This window comes from Muntiacus reevesi, chromosome 1 (assembly GCF_963930625.1).
Source record: "Muntiacus reevesi chromosome 1, mMunRee1.1, whole genome shotgun sequence".
Classification (NCBI taxonomy): Eukaryota; Metazoa; Chordata; class Mammalia; order Artiodactyla; family Cervidae; genus Muntiacus; species Muntiacus reevesi.
Genome location: NC_089249.1, coordinates 152,762,243 through 152,784,276, shown reverse-complemented (window position 1 = coordinate 152,784,276; position 22,034 = coordinate 152,762,243). Strand labels below are relative to the sequence as shown.

The 22,034-nt window shown below is 38.4% G+C and overlaps 1 protein-coding gene across 1 annotated transcript; it reads left to right on the top strand.

Annotated features, from left to right (window-relative positions):
• Positions 1–196: 196 nt before the first annotated feature.
• PRPF38A (pre-mRNA processing factor 38A) lies at positions 197–21,417 on the top strand. Its single transcript, XM_065913107.1, has 10 exons — positions 197–331; positions 1,832–1,991; positions 3,519–3,640; positions 5,661–5,746; positions 12,991–13,101; positions 15,487–15,599; positions 16,202–16,228; positions 16,340–16,437; positions 16,856–16,904; positions 17,776–21,417. The coding sequence occupies exons 1-10, from the start codon at positions 202–204 to the stop codon at positions 17,816–17,818; spliced, it is 939 nt and encodes a 312-aa protein (XP_065769179.1). The 5' UTR covers positions 197–201; the 3' UTR covers positions 17,819–21,417.
• Positions 21,418–22,034: the final 617 nt, after the last annotated feature.

Here is a 22,034-nt window from a genome sequence, read left to right as displayed (position 1 = left end):
TGCCGCGGCCATCATTGATTAGGTCTGCGAAGCCGTTTGCCGAAGAAAGTTCCTAACTCGAAAACATTTCCGGGTTCAAGATGGACGCGCGAACCGTTTAGTGAGACTTCCTCCAACCTTATCATTTCTCTCTGGTTTTTTTTTAACCAGGATGTGACGTCTTAAAGGACCCGACGGAAATAGAACGTCAGACGTTCTAAAATGGCGAACCGTACGGTAAAAGATGCGCACAGCATCCACGGCACCAACCCTCAGTATCTGGTGGAGAAAATCATTCGGACGCGAATTTATGAATCCAAATACTGGAAAGAGGAGTGCTTTGGACTTACAGGTGAGCAGGAGCGTGCTGAACACCCCCCATCCCTGCCCCAACCCCTGTCGTTCCATGGCTCAGTTTTCCAGTCCAATAGGACTGGCCCACTGGCGGTGAGATTTAGGGGGAATTTTTCAGTCATTCGGAAGAATCTGAGCGCCTGCTCTGTGCCTAGTGTTGTGTTGGGCTTTGGGAACACAGATCTGATAGGACCTTATTCGGAAGGGTGTCACAGGTCGTTTCTTTGAGGTATTCCATGTTTAATGATAACTTACTGGGTTCCAGTGTTAAACATGGGAACCCTGAAGGTCTTAAAGGAGCGTCAGTATTCCCGAAACCAAATTTATAATGTTACTACCCCCAAATCAGGACCATTTGCAATATTTCCACATCCGAGTCCTAATATAAATATATATTCTTAAGAGAAATCGTCCAGGTCGTCTTTGATACTTGTTTAATTCTGGCTTTTTTTTGTTTTTTGGTACCTGTGTTTCCCTAGTGAACCGTGAGTTCATCTTCTGTAAAACGAGCACAATAATACCTACATCAGAGGTCAAAGGATTAAATGATTTAATCCAAGAAATCTAAGGATTAAATGAAATAATGTATAAGAAGTGTTTGGTATAGTTACAGCTTGTTCAGTCGCTAAGTAGTGTCAGACTCTTGTGACTCCATGGGCCGTAGCCTGCTGGGCTCCTCTCTCCTCCACTGTCTGCTAGAGTTTGCTCAAATTCATGTCCATTGAGTCCCTGATGCTATATATATTTAGCTACAGCTATATATTAATAAAAGTACTAAGTAATCAGTGGTGGTAGTGGTGCTAGTTGTCACCACTGTTAATTACTCCTATGCTGTTACTGCTCTGCCATCACCCTAGCTATGTGTCCACGGAGGAGTGATATTGTTTTTCTGAGTTGCCATTAAATTTAGAGTCATGTAAGACTTACTTTGGGGGCCTTTTCTCATTTCAGAGGTGAAATGACTTGCTCTGGTGTCTGATTTTGATGACAACATCGAAAGTTTATTATCCCCGTTGTCTAGATGAACTTTACTTGAGTTATGTAGTTATTGAGGTTTGTTATGGTTTTCATCCTTCTAACTCTTATTTAATCTGGCAGTTTTTCCCCTAACATGATGGTGACAAGCACAGACTCTGAAGTTAGACTTGTTGGACGAAAATCCAGGCCCTGCCACTTTCTGGCTGTGAATATTGAGCAAATCACTTAACATTTCTTGGCCCTCATTTTCCTTAGCTGAAAACAAGGGCAGTGCTAGAACTTAACCTCATGACTTGTGAAGATTAAATAAGATATTATGAAGTGCTTAGCAGAGTACTTGGCATATAGTAATCTTTCAGTGTATATTGGCTGCTGTTATTTATTACACACTTGTTCTCCTAATATTAAGCTATTAATTCAGGAACACCAAATCTTGAACTAACTTTAACTCTCTGCACTTTATACCTGTAAAAACTTAGTCCTAATATGTGTGCAATACCTCTCTGTTTTTGTTTTTTAGCTGAACTTGTAGTTGATAAAGCCATGGAGTTAAGATTTGTGGGTGGTGTCTATGGTGGCAACATAAAACCTACTCCTTTTTTGTGTTTAACCTTGAAGATGCTTCAGATTCAACCTGAGAAGGATATCATTGTAGAGTTTATAAAAAATGAAGATTTCAAGTGAGTGAAATATTTACTAGCTAATATAAATATTTTAATTTCGTGGTCCAGAATTTGGCTTTGGTTAAAAGAAGGGAAAGCAGTGTATCTCATTTCCAGAGTCCCACTCTGGTATTTTGTTCTTGAACCCCTTGAGTTTTTGTTTTGTCTGTTTTGATTGTATTGACCTTCTTCTTTACTTTCTGAGGCTTGGTGACTTTTCCTCCAAAAAAGTATTTCACAAAACTCACTGACATATATTAAGCAGAAGTTAATGCCAAATATGTTGGTAGCACTGAATACTTAAGGATGAAGAAAGCAACGTAAAGTGTGGCAAAGAAGAGGGAAACATTTGTGTTAATTGTAGGTTCGTGTCCAGACCCTATTACCTATGAACTGTGACCTTGGAGAAGTTACTTAATTTTCTAAATTTTACTTTCTTTACCTGTAAAATGGAAACAATAATACCAGCTCGGGATAGATGTGAGGATTAAGGAAGAAAGAGCTGTAAATCTCTATCGGTGCCTGTTGCATGGTATCTGGCCCCAAAATATAAGCTGCTTGAGGAGCTCACAAATAAGAACAGGAGATAGATGTAATAATAGATTATTATTTGCCACTCTCTATTCTAAGAAATATACATGCAATAATTTATTTAACCTTCACAACAACCCTGTAAAATTATTATCCCCATTATGTACAGGAGGAAACTAAGGCACAGAGAGATTGCTTTCCCCAAGGTCAAATGCTGATAAGTGGCAAAGCTGGTTTCAGAGTCCTTTTTTTTTTTTTTTTGCCAATGTATTCTGTTTTTCATATAAGGAAATGAATTTCAAATGCCTACTGTTTATCAAAATGGAGATTTGAGTAGGTAGTTGGGGTATAGGAGAAAGGGAGAATAAAGGAAACTTACAAATTAATGGCTAGAAAATAGCTAACTCTCATTAGGTACTTATGGTGTGCTATATACCTCGCTTAGCATCCTAACGTTCATTTTTTACTTAATATATCAAACCATCAAATTAGGGACTATCATTTTACAAGGACTGAGAAAGCAAAAGTAAATTGCCTAGTGTTACAGAGTTAGTAAATAATGGAATCAAAATTTGAACCGAGATGACTGACTTTTTTCCATAACCAGCATTCTGCTTTCCAGCAACTAGCAATCTGTGTAAATTATATTGTTAGTAAATAAATCTCTACTTTCTGTTGTTAAATTTAGTACCTCACCTCATTTGATTCTTAAAATAATCCCATGAGGTAAATAGGTTGTATCTTAGTTTTACAGATGATATAATAGACTCGGAAAGTTGAACATTATATCCCAAGTCACTACAGCCAGTAAGTGGTAGAATGAGAACTTGAACCTAGGTTTCCATATTTTAGCTATTTTTTCTGCTGCCCTATGCTGCCTCTAAAAATGTAGCTTTCTCATCTACCAAAGAGAAAAAAGAACTTGTTTGTCCACTGCTGTCATGAGAAAAGCTACTTGTAAAACTCAGGAACTTTTTGGAATGACCTGTTGTTTCACTGTTGTCTATCTGTCAGGTATGTCCGCATGCTGGGAGCACTTTACATGAGGTTGACAGGTACTGCAATTGATTGCTACAAGTACTTGGAGCCTCTATACAATGACTATCGAAAAATCAAGAGCCAGAACCGAAATGGAGGTGAGTATAGTCCTAAGTATCTAGGCCTTCATCCCTGAGCCAGTTTTTATTTCACCGGTATCTCTGGCATCACATAATCCAGATTGTTAGCATCTTCAGTCAGGTCCTCCATCTCTCGTGAGGAGTCATAATACTCCATTAGACTATTAGCTTCCTGTCAGCCTCACCCAGTCTGCCCGTCTGCCTATCTTTCCAGCTGCATCTTATGTTAATCCCTGTTTTGGCATCATGTGCTATATCCCGTAAGATCTATCTCTTGAATGCCCTTTGCCTTAAAATCCTTCCCTAGACCTCCCAAAGTTAGTTTTACATTTGTTGGACCTTCACAGTTCTTTCTACTGGCCTCTCTTACATGATACTTGACCCTGCAATACATGGACTGAGTGTGCTCATACTTAGGTAGGAATCTTGCTAAAACATAAGTATATCCAGGAGGGCCAGCTCCATACCTTTTACAAAGAGACACATTTTATGATAAAATGGGATTCAGAGAATGCAATCAGAACTTTTTCTCACTTAGTGTCATAACAAAAGATTAGTAACATTGGCCTTTACCCTCTAAATATCACATTAAGCAGTACAAGTTTAAGAATTTGGTATTATTCTTCAAACTTCTGTTAGCTTACTCATTCACTTGAATGAATACATACTAAGTGCCAGTGTTGCGCTGGGTACTGTACTATATACTGGAAATAATGTGATGAACAAGATGGACATGGTCCTGGCCATGATGAGATTACCTATTTATTTATGACTATATTATGCTAAACTAAGGTAGAGTTTTTAAACCTAGTGATAATTTGGGCCAGATATTTCTTTGTTATGGGGAGCTCTCTGGTGCTTTGTAGAATGTTTAGCAGCATCCCTGGCTTCTACTCACTGAAGGCCATTAGCACCCCATAGTTGGAGGGGCAACACCCCTGGTTGAGAACCACTAAACTAATGTTTACCATAGAAATTCTAAAAAGCTATTGCTCCACTTACCATGTAAGATACATGATTCTTAAAAATAGCAAATCAGTATCACTTGGAACTAATATGACATCTTAAGTCAGGTTCGCCTGTGTGCTCAGTTGCTAAGTCATGTCCAAGTCTTTGTGACCCCATGGACTGTAGCCAGCCAGGTTCCTCTGTCCATGGAATTTTCCAGGCAAGAATACTGGAGCGTATTGCCATTTCCTTCTCCAGTCCAGAGATAAAACTCACATCTCCTTTATTGGCAGTCAGATTCTTTATCACTGAGCCACCCAGGAAGCCCCAAGTCAATTATATATCCATTTAATAAAGTTTGCTGCCCCACATAGGGGAAAAGATACATATTTTTAGGAACTTAGCAGGTTCACAGGAGATACTGTACTTGAGTTGTAAGTTTTATTCAAAAACATTACCCTTTTATAATTCAGGACTCATTGTGCTTGTTTTTGTGCTTGTCTTTCTTGCTAACTGGGACCGCTTCACTCATCCCATTATCCCTAGTACCTAGAAGAAACATGGCACATAAACGGCCTCAATAAAGGGGAGTTGACTGGATGAAGATTGGTGGTGATGACAAGGCAGTAAAAGCTTGTAGGTTGAGCCCAGGTTTGACAGTAATCTATTCAGTGTTAATTGCCACACTGCAGCAGCTTTATTAGTGCATGTGCAGGCAAAGGGAAGGGGCTTCCCTGGTAGCTTAGATGGTAAAGAATCCACCTGCAATGTGGGAGACTTTGGTTCTATCCCTGAGTCAGGAAGATCCCCTGGAGAAGGAAATGACAGCTCAGTCCAGTATTCTTGCCTGGAAAATCCCATGGACAGAGGAACCTGGTGGACTACCGTCCATGGGGGTCACAAAAGAGTCAGACATGATTGAGCGACTAAGTCACACACACACACACTCAGAGGGAAGCTGCAGAGGATTCACACTTTGTATACCAAATACCCTATTAGATATCGTACATAAAGGCTCTTAAACTTTTTTAAATTTTTTGGCTATTTAAACTTATTTCCAAGTTACTTAAGCTTACGGTTTTTCTTTCAGAGTTTGAGCTGATGCATGTAGATGAATTTATTGATGAACTACTGCACAGTGAGAGAGTCTGTGATATCATTCTGCCCCGGCTACAGGTAAGAGATAAAGGTCATACATACACAGCACACGATAAAATGTGTGTAAAGACCTCTTTATACACATACATTATAAAACACCATGGAATTCAAAGTCTTTTTTTAACTGAAGTGTAGTTGATGTACAGTATTATATGTTATAGGTATATCAGTATTGTGACTCACAATTTTTAAAGGTAGTACTCCATTTATAGTTATTACAAAACAATGGCTCTGTACAATATATTGTAGCTTATTTGATTTCGAATACTTTGTTCCTCTTAGTTCCCTCTCCCTTCCCCTCCTTACTGGTAATCATTAGTTTGTTCTCTGTATCCCTGAGTCTGCTTCTTTGTCATGTTTACTAGTTTGTTACTTTTTTGAGACTCTATATATAAGTGATATCATGTAGTATTTGTCTTTGTCTGACTTATTTCACTTAGAATAATGTCCTCCAGTGCTGTATAGCACAGGGAACTCTGCTCCATTCTCTGTAATAACCTAAATAGGAAAAGGATTAGAAAAGGAGTATTTTAATCTTTCCTCACTTAACATAGTTATTTTGGAATATATCCATGTTTTTGCATATACTAATAGTTTTTTATTTGTTGCTAAATAGGAATAATATTCTTTTGCGTGGGTATATATACCACAGTTTGTTTACCCAGTCATCTATTTATGCAGAATTGTGGGGTGCAAGGTCAGTGTATAAAAGTCAGTTGTTTTCTGTACATGAGCTAAGAACAATTAAATTTGAGATTTTGTATAAAAGATACCATTTATAGCAGCATCAAAAATTAAAATAATTATGGATAATTTTGTCAAAAATGTGTAAGACTTTAAACTATTAATATAAAACATTTCATTACTGACAGAAGTTAAAGAAGACATGATTAATGGAGATATATCATGTTCATGATATATCTGATATATCTATCAGATATATGATACCATGACTTAACAATTGTTGTCAGTTCTCCCAAATTAATCCATAGATTCAATTCAGTTCCAATCAAAATCCAAATAAAATTTGATAGAACTTGACAAACTAATTCTAAAATGTATATGAATATGGAGGGGACCTAGAATATCCAAAACAGCTTTGAAAAAGAACAAAGTAGGACAAACACTACCTAATTACAAGACAGTGTTATAGTGGCATAAAGCTAGACAAGCAAATCAGTGGAACAAAGTGAAAGAACCAGAAATAAGTGTATAATACCTATTTATGGTCAGTTGGTTTTCTGCAGAGATGTTAGGACAATACAATTGAAAAAGGATAATCTTTTCCACAAATGGTGCTAAAATGATTAAATAGCCATATGAGACAAATGAATGTCTTCCCCTAGCTCACATTATATGTAAAAATAAACTTGAAGGGGATAATAGACTCATAAAAGCTAAGAGTAGAAAACTTAAGAAAAACATAGGCGAAAATCTTAGTGACCTTGTGTTTGACAAATTCTTGTAACAAAATGTGAATTATTTATTAAAAATTAATAAATTGACTTTATAAAAATTAAGCACTTGCCTTTCAAGAGATACTCTTACAAAACTAAAAAAGCAAGCCACAGACTGGAATAATACATTTGTACAACATATATCCATAAAAGTTCTTGATTCTGTACTTTATAAAGTACTCTTGAACTTACTAACAAGAAGGCAACCCAGTGGGAAAATGAACAAAAAAATTCTTAACAGACCTTTTACCAAAGAAAATATAGTCGACCAGGAGCACATAAAAAGGTGTTCTACATCATTAATCATTAGGGAAATGCAAATTAAAAGCATAGAAATATGCACTACATACCTAGTAAAATGTGTAAAATAAGACTGATCGTGTCAGGTGTTAGTGAGGATGTGGAGGAACTAGAAGTCTCCGTAGCCTATTGGTGACAACATAAAATGGAACAACCAAACTTGGAAAAGTTTGGCAGTTTCTAAAGAAGTTAACCATTCAATCCAGCTGTTCCACTTCCAGGAATTTACTCAGGAAATGAAAGCATATGTCCACACAAAGACTTAAGCACAGGTAATCTTAACAGTTTTATTTGTAATGGCCAGAAACTGGAAGCAACCCAAATGTCCATCAAGTGAATGAATAAACAAATTGTGATGTGGCCATACAATGATACTACTCAGCAGCAAAAATAAACTATTGATAAATAGCAGTAGCATGGATGAATCATAAAATAATTGTGCTGAGTGAAAAAAGACACAAAATTGTATGTACTGTGTAATTCTTTTCTAATAAATGTAAACTATAGTGACAAAAAAGAACAGTGGTTGCCTAGTTATAGAGTAAGGGATTGGGGAGGAGAGGGAATGAGAAATCAGAAAGGAGCACAGGTAAACTATTGAGTGGGGTGGCTCTATCCATTGCACTGATGTACTGACTTACGTTTGTATACAACACAATACTCATCAAATTGTATACTATAAAAATTACAGTTTATTGTGTATCAGTTATACCTCAGTGAAATTGTAAAATGTATTGCAAAAATCATTGGAATACCTGTAGACTAACAAGAGTCTTTGACTCTCAGATTCTGATATTCTGTGTAAAATTGGTAGCATTGATGAAAGGGTCCCAGAGACAGTGTTTAAAATGGGGCATGGGAACAGATTCTTCAGAGTTTTAAGCAACCACAGAAACCCAAATTGGGAAGACCCAGAACTTAAGATCTCCTTTGTGATGCTGCTGTAACTCAGTAATTCTGAAGCAGTTTGCTGTATCCCACCTTGCCTTGCTAGATAAAAGCCAAGAAGGAATAATTTAAAGATCAAAAGTCACATAGTATTTTTGCTGTTCAGTTGCTAAGTCGTGTCCAAATCTTTGCAACCCCAAGAACTGCAGTGCACCAGGCTTCCCTGTCTTTTAGTATGTCCCAGAGTTTGCTCAGACTCTTGTCCATTGAGTCGGTGATGCCATCCAACCATCTCATGCTCTGTTGCCCCCTTCTCCTCCTGTCCTCAGTCTTTCCCAGCATCAGTCTTTTTCAGTGAGTGGGCTGTTTGCATCAGGTGGCCAAAGTATTGGAGCTTCAACTTCAGAGTCAGTTCTTCCAATGAATAGTCAGGGTCAATTTCCTTTAGGATTAACTGGTTTGATCTCCTTGCAGTTCAAGGGACTCTCAAGAGTCTTCTCCAACACCCCAATTCAAAAGCCTCAATTCTTTGGAGATCAGCCTTCTTTATGGTCCAACTCTCACATCTGTACATGACTATAGGAAAAACCATAGCTTTGACTACATGGACCTCTGTCAGCAAAGTGATGTCTTTACTTTTTAATACGCTGTCTGGGTTTGTCATAGCTTTTCTTCCAAGGAGCAAACATCTTTTAATTTCATGGCTACAGTCAACTATCTGCAGTGATTTTGGAGCCCAGGAAAATAAAATTTGCCACTGTTACCATTTTTTCCCTGTTTGCCATGAGGTGATGGGACCAGATGCCATGGCCTTTGTTTTTTGAATGTTGAGTTTTAAGCCAGATTTTTCACTCCTCTTTTCACCCTCATCAAGAGATTCTTTAGTTCCTCTTCACTTTCTGCCTTTATTTAGTGGTATCATCTGCATATCTGAGGTTTTTGATATTTCTCCTGGAAGTCTTTGTTTCCAGCTTACGATTTGTCCAGCCTAGTATTTTGGATGATGTACTCTGCATAGAAATTAAATAAGCAGAATGATGATATACAGCCTTGATGTACTCCTTTCCCAATTTTGAAGCAGCCTATTGTTCCATGTCCGGTTCTAACTGTTGCTTCCTGACCTGCATGCAGGTTTCCCAGGAGACAGGTAAGGTGGTCTGGTATTCCCATCTCTTTAAGAACTTTTGACAGTTTGTTGTGATCCACATAGTCAAAGGCTTTCAAAGTTAGTGAAGCAGAAGTAGATGTTTTTCTGGAATTTCCTTGCTTTTTCTATGATCCAGTGTATATTGGTAATTTGATCTCTGGTTCCTCTGCCTTTTTTAAATCCAGTTTGTGCATCTGAAAGTTCTTGGTTCACATACTGTTGGACCTAATTTGAAGAATTTTGAGCATTACCGTGCTAGCATGTGAGATGAGTGTGGTTGTGCAGTAATTTAAACATTCTTTGGCATTGCCCTTCTTTGGGACTGGAATGAAAACTTTTTCAGTCCTGTGGCCGTTGCTGAGTTTTCCAGATTTGCTGGCATAATAAGTGCAGCACTAACAGCATCATCTTTTAGGATTTGAAATAACAGCTGGAATTCCATCACTTCCCCTAGCTTTGTTTGTAGTGATGCTTCCTAAGGCCCACTTAACTTCACGCTCCAGAATGTCTGGCTCTAGATGAGTGACCACACCATTTTGGTTATCTGGGACATTAGACCTTTTTTCTTTAGCTCTTCTGTGTGGTCTTGCCACCTCTTCTTAATCTCTTGTGCTTGTGTGAAGTCCTTGCCATTTCTGTCCTTTATCATGCCCATCTTTCCATGAAATGTTCCCTTGGTATCTCCAATTTTCTTGAAGAGATCTCTAGTCTTTCATTCTTCTGTTTTCCTCTATTTCTTTGCCTTGTTCACTTAAGAAGGCTTTCTTTTCTTACCTTGCTATTCTGGAAATCTGCATCCACATGGATGTATCTTTCTCTTTCTCCTTTGCCTTTTGCTGCTTTTCTTTTCTCAGCTGTTTGTAAAGCTTCCTCAGACAACCATTTTGCCTTCTTGCATTTCTTTTGCTTTGGGATGGTTTTGGTCATCACCTCCCGTACAGTATTATGAACCTCTGTCCATAGTTCTTCAGGCACTCTGTCTACCAAATCTAATCCCTTGAATCTATTGGTCACTTCCACTGTATAAACGTAAGGGCTTTGATTTAGGTCATACCTGATTGGTCTAGTTTTTTTCCCTACTTTCTTCAGTCTGAGCCTGAATTTTCCAATAAGGAGCTCATGATCTGAGCCACAGTCAGTTCCAGGTCTTGTTTTTGCTGACTATATTAGAGCTTCTCTATCTTCGGCTGCAAATAATGTAATCAGTCTGATTTCGGTATTGACCATCTGGTGATGTCCACGTGTAGAGTCATTCCTTGTGTTGTTGGAAGAGGGTGCTTGCTATGACCAGTGTTCTCCTGGCAAAACTGTGTTAGCCTTTGCCCTGTTTCGTTTTGTACTCCAAGGACAAACTTGCCTGTTCAGACTAGGTAAATATGTAAGAGACAAAGTAGATATTAGTAGTTACCAGGGGATTCAGGGGAGGGGAATGAGGAATGATTATTTAATAAGTATGGCATGTTTTTCTGGTGTGATGAGGAAGTTTTTAAACTAGTGAAAGGTTGTGATGGAAGAATTTTACACTTGAAAATTGCTAATTGTGTACATTGTGAATTTCACCTCAATAAACAACAGATCAAAGGGACCTGAAAAACGTCAATGTGGAATATAGAATGGATTGTAAATATGATAAATGGGTAAGGTAAACTTTCTTGAGGCAGCAAAGCAGATAGAGATAGTTTGGTAGATGGGCGCTCACAGGTAAGTGCAGTAAACCACTCTTCCTCCAGAGTGACTCAGTCACAGAAAATCCTAGAAAATAATTCTGAAAATTGTATCTTCTTTTCCATATTGATTATTATAGACTGTAGTGAAAAGGATGACATTTCAAATCCAAAAACCTGATTTTAGGGTCCGATTCTCACACTTTTTATCCTTAGCTGTGATTATTATGTTTGCTGCTGCTGCTAAGGCACTTGAGTCGTGTCCGACTCTGTGCGACCCCATCCCCCGTCCCTGGGATTCTCCAGGCAAGAACACTGGAGTGGGTTGCCATTTCCTTCTCCGATGTATAAAAGTGAAAAGTGAAAGTGAAGTCGCTCTGTCATGTCTGACTCTTCAAGACCCCATGGACTGCAACTTACCAGGCTCCTCCGTCCATGGTATTTTCCAGGCAAGAGTACTGGAGTGGGGTGCGGATTATTATGTTTAGAAATACTGTAAAATATTATATACTCCGAACTATAGTCAGGTTGTGACTAAGGGTTCTAAAGTCCAGTCACCTCTGAGCAAGTGTGTTGATGCAAATGGGGTAGTCTGCTGGAGTCTAGAAGATCACAAAGCAGACTTCACTGAAGAGAGGAAAGTTGAAATATGACTGATATATATTATCATATCACTGAGAGGTGTGTTCTGGTGTGGGCCTCTCTATGTGCTGGATGAAGTGACCCTTAAGACTACCTTTAACTTTGATTTGTTTCTTTAAAGCAACCCATAGGGCATAGCTTCTCATGTGCCCTGGCGTTGGCAGGGAGCTGCTCTGGAATGAATTCTAATTTTATCAAAAAGAAATACTGTAAGTTAATACATTGACGTTGATCACTTCCCAAGTCTGGTGAGCATCAGGGATTCTGGATGCCCTGTCTGATGTAGTCCTAGATCCCAGACTGTGGTGATCTTTTCCAAGGAACCCTTTTTCAAGGGATTCACTTCACTGAATGGCATCTTTATCTCATTTCTCCTAACCTTTATAGAATTTTGTTAGGGATGAATGAGAGCAAAGTAAGAGTACAAATGCCATTATTTGTTTTAGGGCTATCCAGTGATCTGTATGTCTTTGGCACGCACACACACAAATACAAAAACCAAACCATAAGGGTCTTATGACCCAGCCAGTCCTTTTGTCTGTTTTGAACTCACCTTTGCCTTTCAGGTCCTTAGTCACTTAGGACTGCTAAGTCACATCTTAGAAGAAAATGAAACTAGGAGGTGGTTTGTTTATGTCCTGAGCCTTGTTCAAAATGCGTCTGTAGACAGCTCCCCAAATCCTGGGTCTGTGAGAGAATTGGTGCTACTTAAGAGCAGGAGGACCCAAACCCCCATACTGGACTGAGTCTCAGTGAATCTCTTAGTGGATTCTGGTCTGAGCCGCTCCTGGAAAACTCCCAGCCAACATTGTCTTGAACTATTGACCCTTGTGTGTGAAGCCCATAATTTTTATTCAGGGCTACAGCTATACTGATTGATATTCTAGTTACCTTAGAGTATAAGGTCACAGGGAATAGAGGCAATAGAAAAGTGATATTCTCTTCATCTTTGTATTTATCTCTTTACAGGGAAACTTAAAAATATATATAGATCCTAGGTATGCTAAACTCTCTAAGAAAATCTGCGTCTAGGATATCTTTGAAATGAAATTGCCTCGGCTGTTGTGCCATAGGTTTTCTGCCACTTGCAGAAGCCCAGTGTTGGCGCTTCAGGACACAGAGGAGATGAAGGGCCCTCTCTGACTCTCGCTGTGTTCCCCGTAGAAACGCTATGTGCTAGAGGAAGCCGAGCAGCTGGAGCCGCGGGTTAGCGCTCTGGAGGAAGACATGGACGACGTGGAGTCCAGTGAAGAGGAGGAGGAGGAGGATGAGAAGGTCAGGCACCTGGGTGCTGAAGGGTTGCAGGAGGGAGAATTACAGGGAATGGGAATGTCTTCTTTGTTTTGTTTTTAAACTTTATTTAGTTTTAACCAAAAAAGAAAAACCCCAAAATACAGTATTTCATCATTGAGAGTGTGGGTCCTAGAGTTAAATGGACTTAATCCGAATCTCAGCTCTCCTGTTTACTATTGGCATTATGTTATGTAAATTACATAATCTCCATTTTCTTTTCTATAAAGCAAAGATTATGATACCTTTCTTTTAGGACTTTTATGAGTATTAAATGAAATTACATACATAAAGCCCTTAGCTTTGGGACATTATAATTGCATAATAAGTGGTAGCTATTAAATACGTGGGACAAAAATAATACTGATCATAATTGAATGCATACTAAGAAGTAAACCTAGTTTAGGGAAATAAAAACCTATTGCATAGTCATGTTCTTCCACTATTTGTTAAAATGCTAAAAACTTGAAAACAAGCAAATTGTCAGGGAGCAGTCAGGTAAACTATTGCTAACAATTCAACAGAGTATTAGGCCACCATTAGAAGTATCATGAAAAGTAACAGTGAACTTCCTTGGAGGTCCAGTGGGAAAGACTCCATGCATCCGCTGTGGGGCAGGGTGGCATGGAGAACTAAGTTATAACTAAGTTCTCCCTGGTAGGAGAACTAAGATCCTCCGTGCCACTTGGTGCACCCAGAAAAAAAAATGTATGTGATGTTAACGTGGAAATGATTACAGTAAGCTTTGTGTTTTTTTGTTTTTCTTTTAAAGATTTAAAACATTTGTGATTAAAATTATATGTGTAAAAAAGCTAGGGGGAAATATAAGAAATTCTGGCCTGTAGATACTGAGGTAGTGCAGATGAAAGTGTAGCTCTGAGCTTAGTAGACTCCATTTAAGATAAGAGCTAAGGGAAGCACAGTCATTCATGAATGGAAAGCCAGGCGCAGCTGAGGGGCTTTTCTGTGGTGAGTGAACCAAAAATATGCATTCTTTTTAATGGAAAATTTAATCACATACCAAAATGGAGAGAATAAACTTCCATTTACCCATCACCTGGCCTCAACAGTGATCAACTCAGCTATTTTGTTTCCTCCACATCTACTCAGTTCTCCTTCACCAGTTATCTCAAAGCAGATCACAGCCATCATATATCTCATATTTCAGAAAAAAAACACGGACCCCTTTATAAGGCACAGCCATATACCATCATCAGCCCATAAGTCAGTGGTTCTTTAATATTAAAATGTCAGGTCATAACATTCTGTACAAATTTTCATAATCTGTTTTTGTGATTGTGTCCCTGTGGTATCACTTAACATGTTCATTTGTCTATTTTATTTTCTGTTAACTAGTTCTTGAGTCTTTAATTGGATTTGGAGTTTTTGAAGTAGAGCAACACTACTTCATAGGTATAGTGTATTTCCTCCAGGATGAACAGTCTGCTCTCTTTTTATAATACTAGGATCCACTGATGATCTCTGCATAGACCCATTAAGGATTGTAAAATAATGATATTTTTAAAAAACCTCCCAAATCAACGTTTAGTTTTTTTATAAAGTTTATATAAGAAAAGCAAGATAAATTATTTATTTCCCTTTGTCAGTTTTTAAAATCATGAGTTGATTTTATAGTATTCTCCTAAGAAGGTATGCCCTTGGTAACATTTGAATTTCTCAATTTAAGTATATTTGGTGTTCTGGACCATTATTGTCTTTGTTGATGCTGAAATTGTCCTATGTCTGGCCATTGGGGGCCCCTCAACTTCACCTTTGGATACAATCCTAGTAGTTTCAGCCGCTTGCTATCTGATACAGTGATATGTTCTAGGTATGTTACAATGATATGTTCTTGTTATATTCTAGCTTGGACCTAAAAGTAGCCATTTTTCCAAGAACATCTTAGTTCCATTAAGTGAGATACGTTATTTAGAGACCACAATCTGGGGCTCATTGCTACATGGTATTTCTAGGACTTAACAGTTGATAAAGCTAAAGGAAAAAGAAATTTTAAGCTTAAGATACACTGTATTTAACCTCATCAGTTTTACATCTCTATCTCTTCTTTCACATTAGAAATCCAACTTCTTAGGAGATAAGCATACTTACCTGTCATTACTCTTACATAGTTCCAGAATAATGGTACCAGCACTAGAACAGTAATGGGATTATTAGAAAGATTTTAATTTTTTTATTTGGTAGTGGGTTTTTTTGTCCTTAGTGTTATCCCATACATATTCAAAGTACTGTGTTTTAAAGTCAATTGGAGGTGGAATTTGGGATGGGATGGGGAGGAAGGTAAAAGCCACTTTCCTAGTGGGCTCTCTATCAGCCTGTGCTCATCACTGACCCAGGCCATCTCCTCTCCAGTTGGAAAGAGTGCCATCACCTGATCATCGCCGGAGAAGCTACCGAGACTTGGACAAACCCCGTCGCTCTCCCACACTACGCTATCGGAGGAGTAGGAGTCGGTCTCCCAGAAGGTAAGGCCTTAGTCATTGGCATCTTCCAGGGATACTTTAAGCACTGTAGTGTAGAAGTTTGGACTTCATGGAAGGAAAATGCTAACCTCTGGAGAATGTGTGCTTGCCAATGTATTAGTTGCTACAAAAACACCACCCACAAAACCTCAGTGGCAAACATTTTAATTCACAGGTCTGTGGCCCATGATTTAATCTGGGCTTAGGCAGTTTTTTGAGTATAAGCTATGGTCACTCACTTGTTTTGCAATATTCTCTGTTGGCTGGTGTAGGTGGCCTTAGCTAGGATGACTGGAGCAGCTCCTCTCTATGTGTCACATTCTAGGCTAGGTTAGGCCTGTTCCCATGGCAGTGGCAGAATACAAGACTGAACAAGCCCAATCATGCAAGTAATCTTTGTAGCATCTGCATCACATGTACAAATACCCCTTTGGCCAAAGCAAGTCACATGGCCAATCCCAGACTTGGGAGTCAGAGGGTCTTAAAGTTACATGACAAAGGACATGGATAACAAGAGTTGGGTTAAGAATTGGGGCAATTTTTGCAATTTACAGTGTCCAGGGCACCTACTAAGGTTCTTCTTTCTCTTTTTTCTTTCCATATAGGCGGAGTCGGTCTCCCAAAAGGAGGAGGTAGGCCTTTAGTGACTTGTGATGAAGGGTAGAGATTTGGGGGAGTGGGGGTGGTGGTGTTGTGTTTGTGTGTCAGGACAGATATGGGAGTCTGACCAGTCATTTCCACAGCCCCTCCCCTCGCCGAGAACGGCATCGGAGCAAGAGCCCAAGACGTCATCGCAGCAGGTCCCGAGACAGACGGCACAGATCCCGTTCCAAGTCCCCAGGTACAGCACTGGGGCCTTTTGCTTGCTGTTGGTTGTCTTAATAAAGAAATGTAATAGGAGCAATTAGCCTCCTGCAATACAGGAGTACCTTACTCCATTACTGCCTAGAAAAGGAAGTGGACATAGAATTTGAAAATTAGAGTTCACATTTTAACTGTCATGTACCAGCTTTGTTGATAGGATGGTGAGCTTCAGTTTTCTGAAATTACAGGAGTAAGACATGACAGAGTAGTGGTAAATACCCAGTGTGATGTTAGTGAAATTTAGCCATAAAGCCCTGAAGGCAAAGTGGGTTCAGTTCTTCGCTACCAACAAGCTGTCCCTATCACAAGCCAAAAATGAAAGGAACTAGGGGAAATAACAGCAGAGAGTATGAGGGTGGACACTGGTACACTCAACAGCCTTTTTTCTTCTCCAGGTCATCACCGCAGTCACAGACACAGGAGCCACTCAAAATCTCCTGAAAGGTATGGATTAACTTCTGTTCTGACTGAAATCTTTATTCACAAATTAAAGTCTTAATTACAACTCAGTTGGACTTGATATTTTATATAATCTCCATCAATACAATTTAGGAATTCTCCTTAATTATAGGACAAAGTGGTCTCTTGCCCTGAAAATTACTAGAATTTTATATATATATAGTTATTTTGTTTTTCCTGTAGGATTGCAGCTTTGAATAAAGGCATGAGCCTTAATCTCAGGAGACCTGGGATTCCGTCCCAGCTTTTAAGATTTTTAAAATATATTTACTTCTGGCCACACTGGGCCTTCTTTGCTGCTGGACCCTGTCTAGCTATGGCGAGTGAAGGCCACTCTTCAGCCGTGGTGTGGGCCTCTCACTGCAGTGACCCCCCAGTTGCAGAGCACAGGCTCTGGGGCTCATGGGCTCAGTAGTTGCAGTACACGGGCGTAGCTGCCCCATAGCACGTGGGATCCTCCTGGACCAAGGATTGAACCCGTGTCCCCTGCATTAGCAGGCAGATTCCTAACCACAGGACCACTAGGGAAGTCCCAGTCCCAGTTTTTAATACTTTGCAGTTGAGTGACATTGGATAAGTCATTTTCATTTGGTAAGCTTCCATTAGATACCTCTAGATACTGTACACTGTTGGAGGCACTCCATCTCTCAGAGGTCATTTCTTCAATGGTAAATTTTGGAGAGTAATGCCTAACTCACTGTTGCTCTTAAACATAAAAACACCAAGTACTTTTAATGAACATTGACTGTCTTCTCTGTCCCCATCAGTGTTAGCATGTATCAGTCTTTCTCAAAATCCTTGCTCAGCTCCTAAAACAGCTGGTAAATTTAATGATTTGTATGTGTCACCATTTCAGGTCTAAGAAAAGCCACAAGAAGAGCCGGAGAGGGAATGAGTAATGGACTTAGTTTGGTTTTAATACAAGTGGCCTTCTGTGGAGACGAAGGCATCTGTCTACGCGGAAGAAAGATCTACTCAGTCCCAGGCAGCTATGAGAGTATTTTAGATTTTTTTTTAAACCAAGTTTTCTTCACTTTGTTTTTTTTTTTTTTAACATGAAAGAGGTGCTGACGTAATCCACACATTTGAAAGATAATGCTTCCTGAACTGAGAGCTGCTTTTGGCCTCTTTGTACAATCAGCCTTGTTTGTACTCAAATTTATGAGGGTAGAATGGATTCGAATAGAGTGTATAAAACAAGGAGAGAATGTGGCCCCCTTGTTATTTTTGTTATTAAATTTGACACACCCATTTCCTGTTTTTCTGTGGTTTTAGTTTCGGTTTACACTGAGATTAGAACTGTTTTGAGAATTCTGAGATATGTGCTAATGCTTGCTGTTCCGTAAAAAAAAAACAAGTTGGTAAAATATATTAGCTCTAGGTTTTACTTCCAGCAGCAGCAAATGGTAATAAACATGAAAACTGACCTGTTATCAGCAGCTTTATAATAATTCAGTTGTAAGGCTTTTTCTGGATCATTTAGTCCAGTTGCATCGTTCAACAAACAGTAAAACTTGACACCTATTACGTAGCATTACTGTATAGTGTTGCTGCTTCTTCCCTCCAGCCTTGAATTCCAAATTAAGGTGCTCAGCACCTTTATGCTGTATTAGCAAGACTAGGCAGTAGCAGTAGGGAAACCAGGGTGAAAATGTTCAGTGGAGAGAAAAATACCTGATGCCACTCAAGGTTTTAACCTGAGTTACTGGACAACAGCACCATTCACAAAACCAGAAAATACAGCAGGAAGAGAGCAGGCTTTAGAGGGGCAGGTAGTGAGAATTGCGGTAGTAGGGAGAAAAGAATGCATTCAGTTTAACTTGAAGTTTACTTTGAGACAGCTATGGTATGTCTAGATAAAGCCCTGACATTATAAATAAGAACTGGAGTTGAGCTAGTGATCTGACCCTGAATTGACAATGTTTAGGTAATTGTGGAAGGTGTAGAATTGAATGCAATGCCCAGGGAGCGTACATTTGTAAGGAAAACCAGTAGTAGAATCATAAGCAACACTCACACTGTTGAGGAAGAAGTGCAAACACTGGTTGAAAATTGAAATGAATCATTTCAGAAAGTTACAGAAAATAGGAGTGGGTTAAGGAAGCTAAGGACAAAGAAGCAAAATAAGGATTAAATAGTGCCCATGGATATTGATAATCAAGAGGGTGTTGGATCTTTGCTAGAGGAGTCCTCTCTACCTGTACTTACCTTTCCTCCTTTAAAATGGAAAAATATAATTGATTTCCTGCAACTCTCCCCCTGGCAACAATTGTGAAGACCAACTGCCTCACAGGATCCAGTTTCTTGGGAAGTCATATCTAGTCATAGGCTAAACATCCTATTACTTGTTGAACTTAAGGACTTTTGCATCACTATTAAAGCGTTTGGGGATCATATTTGGAGATTTCATGTTCTTCAATAATTGCTCTCCTGATAATATTTGAGCTAATAAAATCATAACAGTTACTATGGTTCATCATACAACTATATATAGGACTGTCTTTAAAAATTAAATGTAAGCACCTCTATTGGTATCTGTTATAGAGAGTCCTAGCAGTTATTTCTTTTATCAAAGTGTTCTAAATGGGAAAAAAAAGAAAGTGTAGTCTGGCTGAATGACCTATCGACCAACCAAGTTATCATCCAGTATATTAGTTTTATAAGTATATTTTTAAAGTATAAAAATGTAGAAACCCACCCTAAACCCCAGTAATATTTAATACCAAAAATAAACCTTCCCAAGCATAAACTACAAACTTAAAGCCCACTTGAGAGTGGGACGTGTCAAACCTCTCTCTCTGGAGATCACTTTGATAAACTACAGAATTGGAGAGCAGATGAATTTAGGACAGACCTTGCTGAAGGACCATTTCTGTCATTTGTGTGCTAGCCTACTGCATGAGTGAGGCCTTGGAACTAAAGGTTTATAACTTTCTTTGGCCTGTATTAAGAGACATATTTTGCATCCTACCTCTATACTTATACATACTCTGCACTAAAACAGATTTTTAGAAAATATTCCTTATGCAAAATACATTCTGATATTTCTATGTATTATCAGTTTTACCATTGGGTGTACAACCACTAAATTGTTTATACTCCCCACAATTTGAATTATACTGCTTTAAAAGCTTTGCCATTGGGCATGATGACCTTTTAATACTAAAGAATGGGCAAAGGAAACAATGGATTTGGTGAGAGGCTTCCAATGTAACAACCCAGCTTAAAGTTCATTCCTCTAGCCCCTTTCCATTATTTTTGGCAGATCTAAGTTTAATTAAGCACTAATCAGAAAAGAATGCTCACATGCTGGTCATTCTGAGCCAAAAAAAGGAACAAGTTTCTACAGATTCAAAAAAGATAAAATGATCTGTTTTTTTAAAATGCAAGAATACAAGTTCAAAGAGATTAAAAGATAAGAGGTGGAAAGTAAGCATGGCAGAGCTTGAAGAAATGAAGATTTGAAAACTGAAAATGAAAGCCTCACAAAACGCAAAATAGACAAGGCACAGAGAAAACAGACTGGAGGAAATAAAAAATGGAAAAAGCTGTCGAGATAAAAAGATATGGAAAAAAATCTTGCCTATGATTAACTGATATTTCTGATAAAGAGAATTGAGTGAATCAACTTAAATTCAAACAGAAGAAAAATCACCTTGATTTAAAGAGATAAAGAATTATATGGGTACCCAAGCAGAGAAATCAAGTCATGTATAGTGAGGGAAAGGATCAGGATGGCCTCAGGTCTCCATTAAGGCAGTGAAGCAAAAGGCTCCAAAGGTGTAAGGAAAACAGTGTGCCAGGAACTTTATACCCAGCCCGGGTTGTCCTTAAAATATAAAGGGAATAGACATTCTTAAGTATGCAAGTACTTATAAGCATACAACCACTTGGGGGAAAAACTGCCTAATGTTACTGAACAAGAAATGAATCAAATTAAGGACTTGGGAAAAAAAAGCAGTAAAAGAATTGGCAGTAAACACTAGAAATTTTAAGTAAAAATAATGGGAAATCATTAAGAAAAATGAAATATTTGAACACTGTACAGAAATAATGTAAGCAGGAAGTAGGAGAACTCACTTTTTTATGACGAGTCATATGATCTCTAAAACATACATTAAGCTAGGAGAAAAAAAAAACCCCAGCCTCTCTAATGTTCTCTATACTTGTCCTTAATTTTAGGAGTCTTTAGAACTAGATTCTCTTGTAGAAAAAAATTTTTTATAAGTTGAAAATTTTACACTTTTTTCTTTGGTTAAATTGAAGTAAAATTAATTTGCTATTATGTACTAAATACAGCATATGAACCCACTTTTGTAAAACTTGTCCTATGTATGTGTAACTATATATATGATACATGTATATTAAAGAGATGGTTTGAAAGAATGAAATTCACTGGATATTAATAGTATTTCTGGCTTATAGAATTTTTAGTGATTTTTATACTGTTATTTAATGCTCTTTTTGTAATAAACAGATTATTCTTTACAAGGAAAAATTGTGTTTGGCGTTTAGGGCTTTTTTATAAGCTTACCAACACATTTTATATATTGTTTATTGGAATTGCAAATTAGTAACCACTTTCCAGCAATAGAGCAATTTTGTAGTATGTAGCTTCCCAGGTGGCAGCTAGTGGTAAAGAACCTGCCGGCCAGGAAATGTCAGTGCAGGAGACGTAACAGACATGGGTTAGATCCTTCCGTCCAGAAGATCCCCTGGAGCAGAAAAAGGCAACCTACTCCAGTATTCTTGCCTGGAAAATCCTATGGACAGAGGAGCCTTAAGGGCTACAGTCCATGCAGTCACAAAGAGTTGGTCACAATGAAGCGACTTAGCAGAGCACAGCAGGAACCTTTGAACCTTTATCCTTTTTATCTAATAATCCTATTTATAAGAATTCACCGTAATAGAATACAGTTGATCTTTGAATAATGTGAGTTTGAACTGCATGAGTCCACTTGTATGCAGATTTTTTCCCAATAAACATTACAGTTCTACATGATCAAAAATTGGCTGAATCTGCAGATGTGGATATGGAGGGCCAACTATGGGATTTGAGCACCTGGGGATTTTGGTATCTGCCACAGATCCTGGAACCAATTCTCTGTAGATACT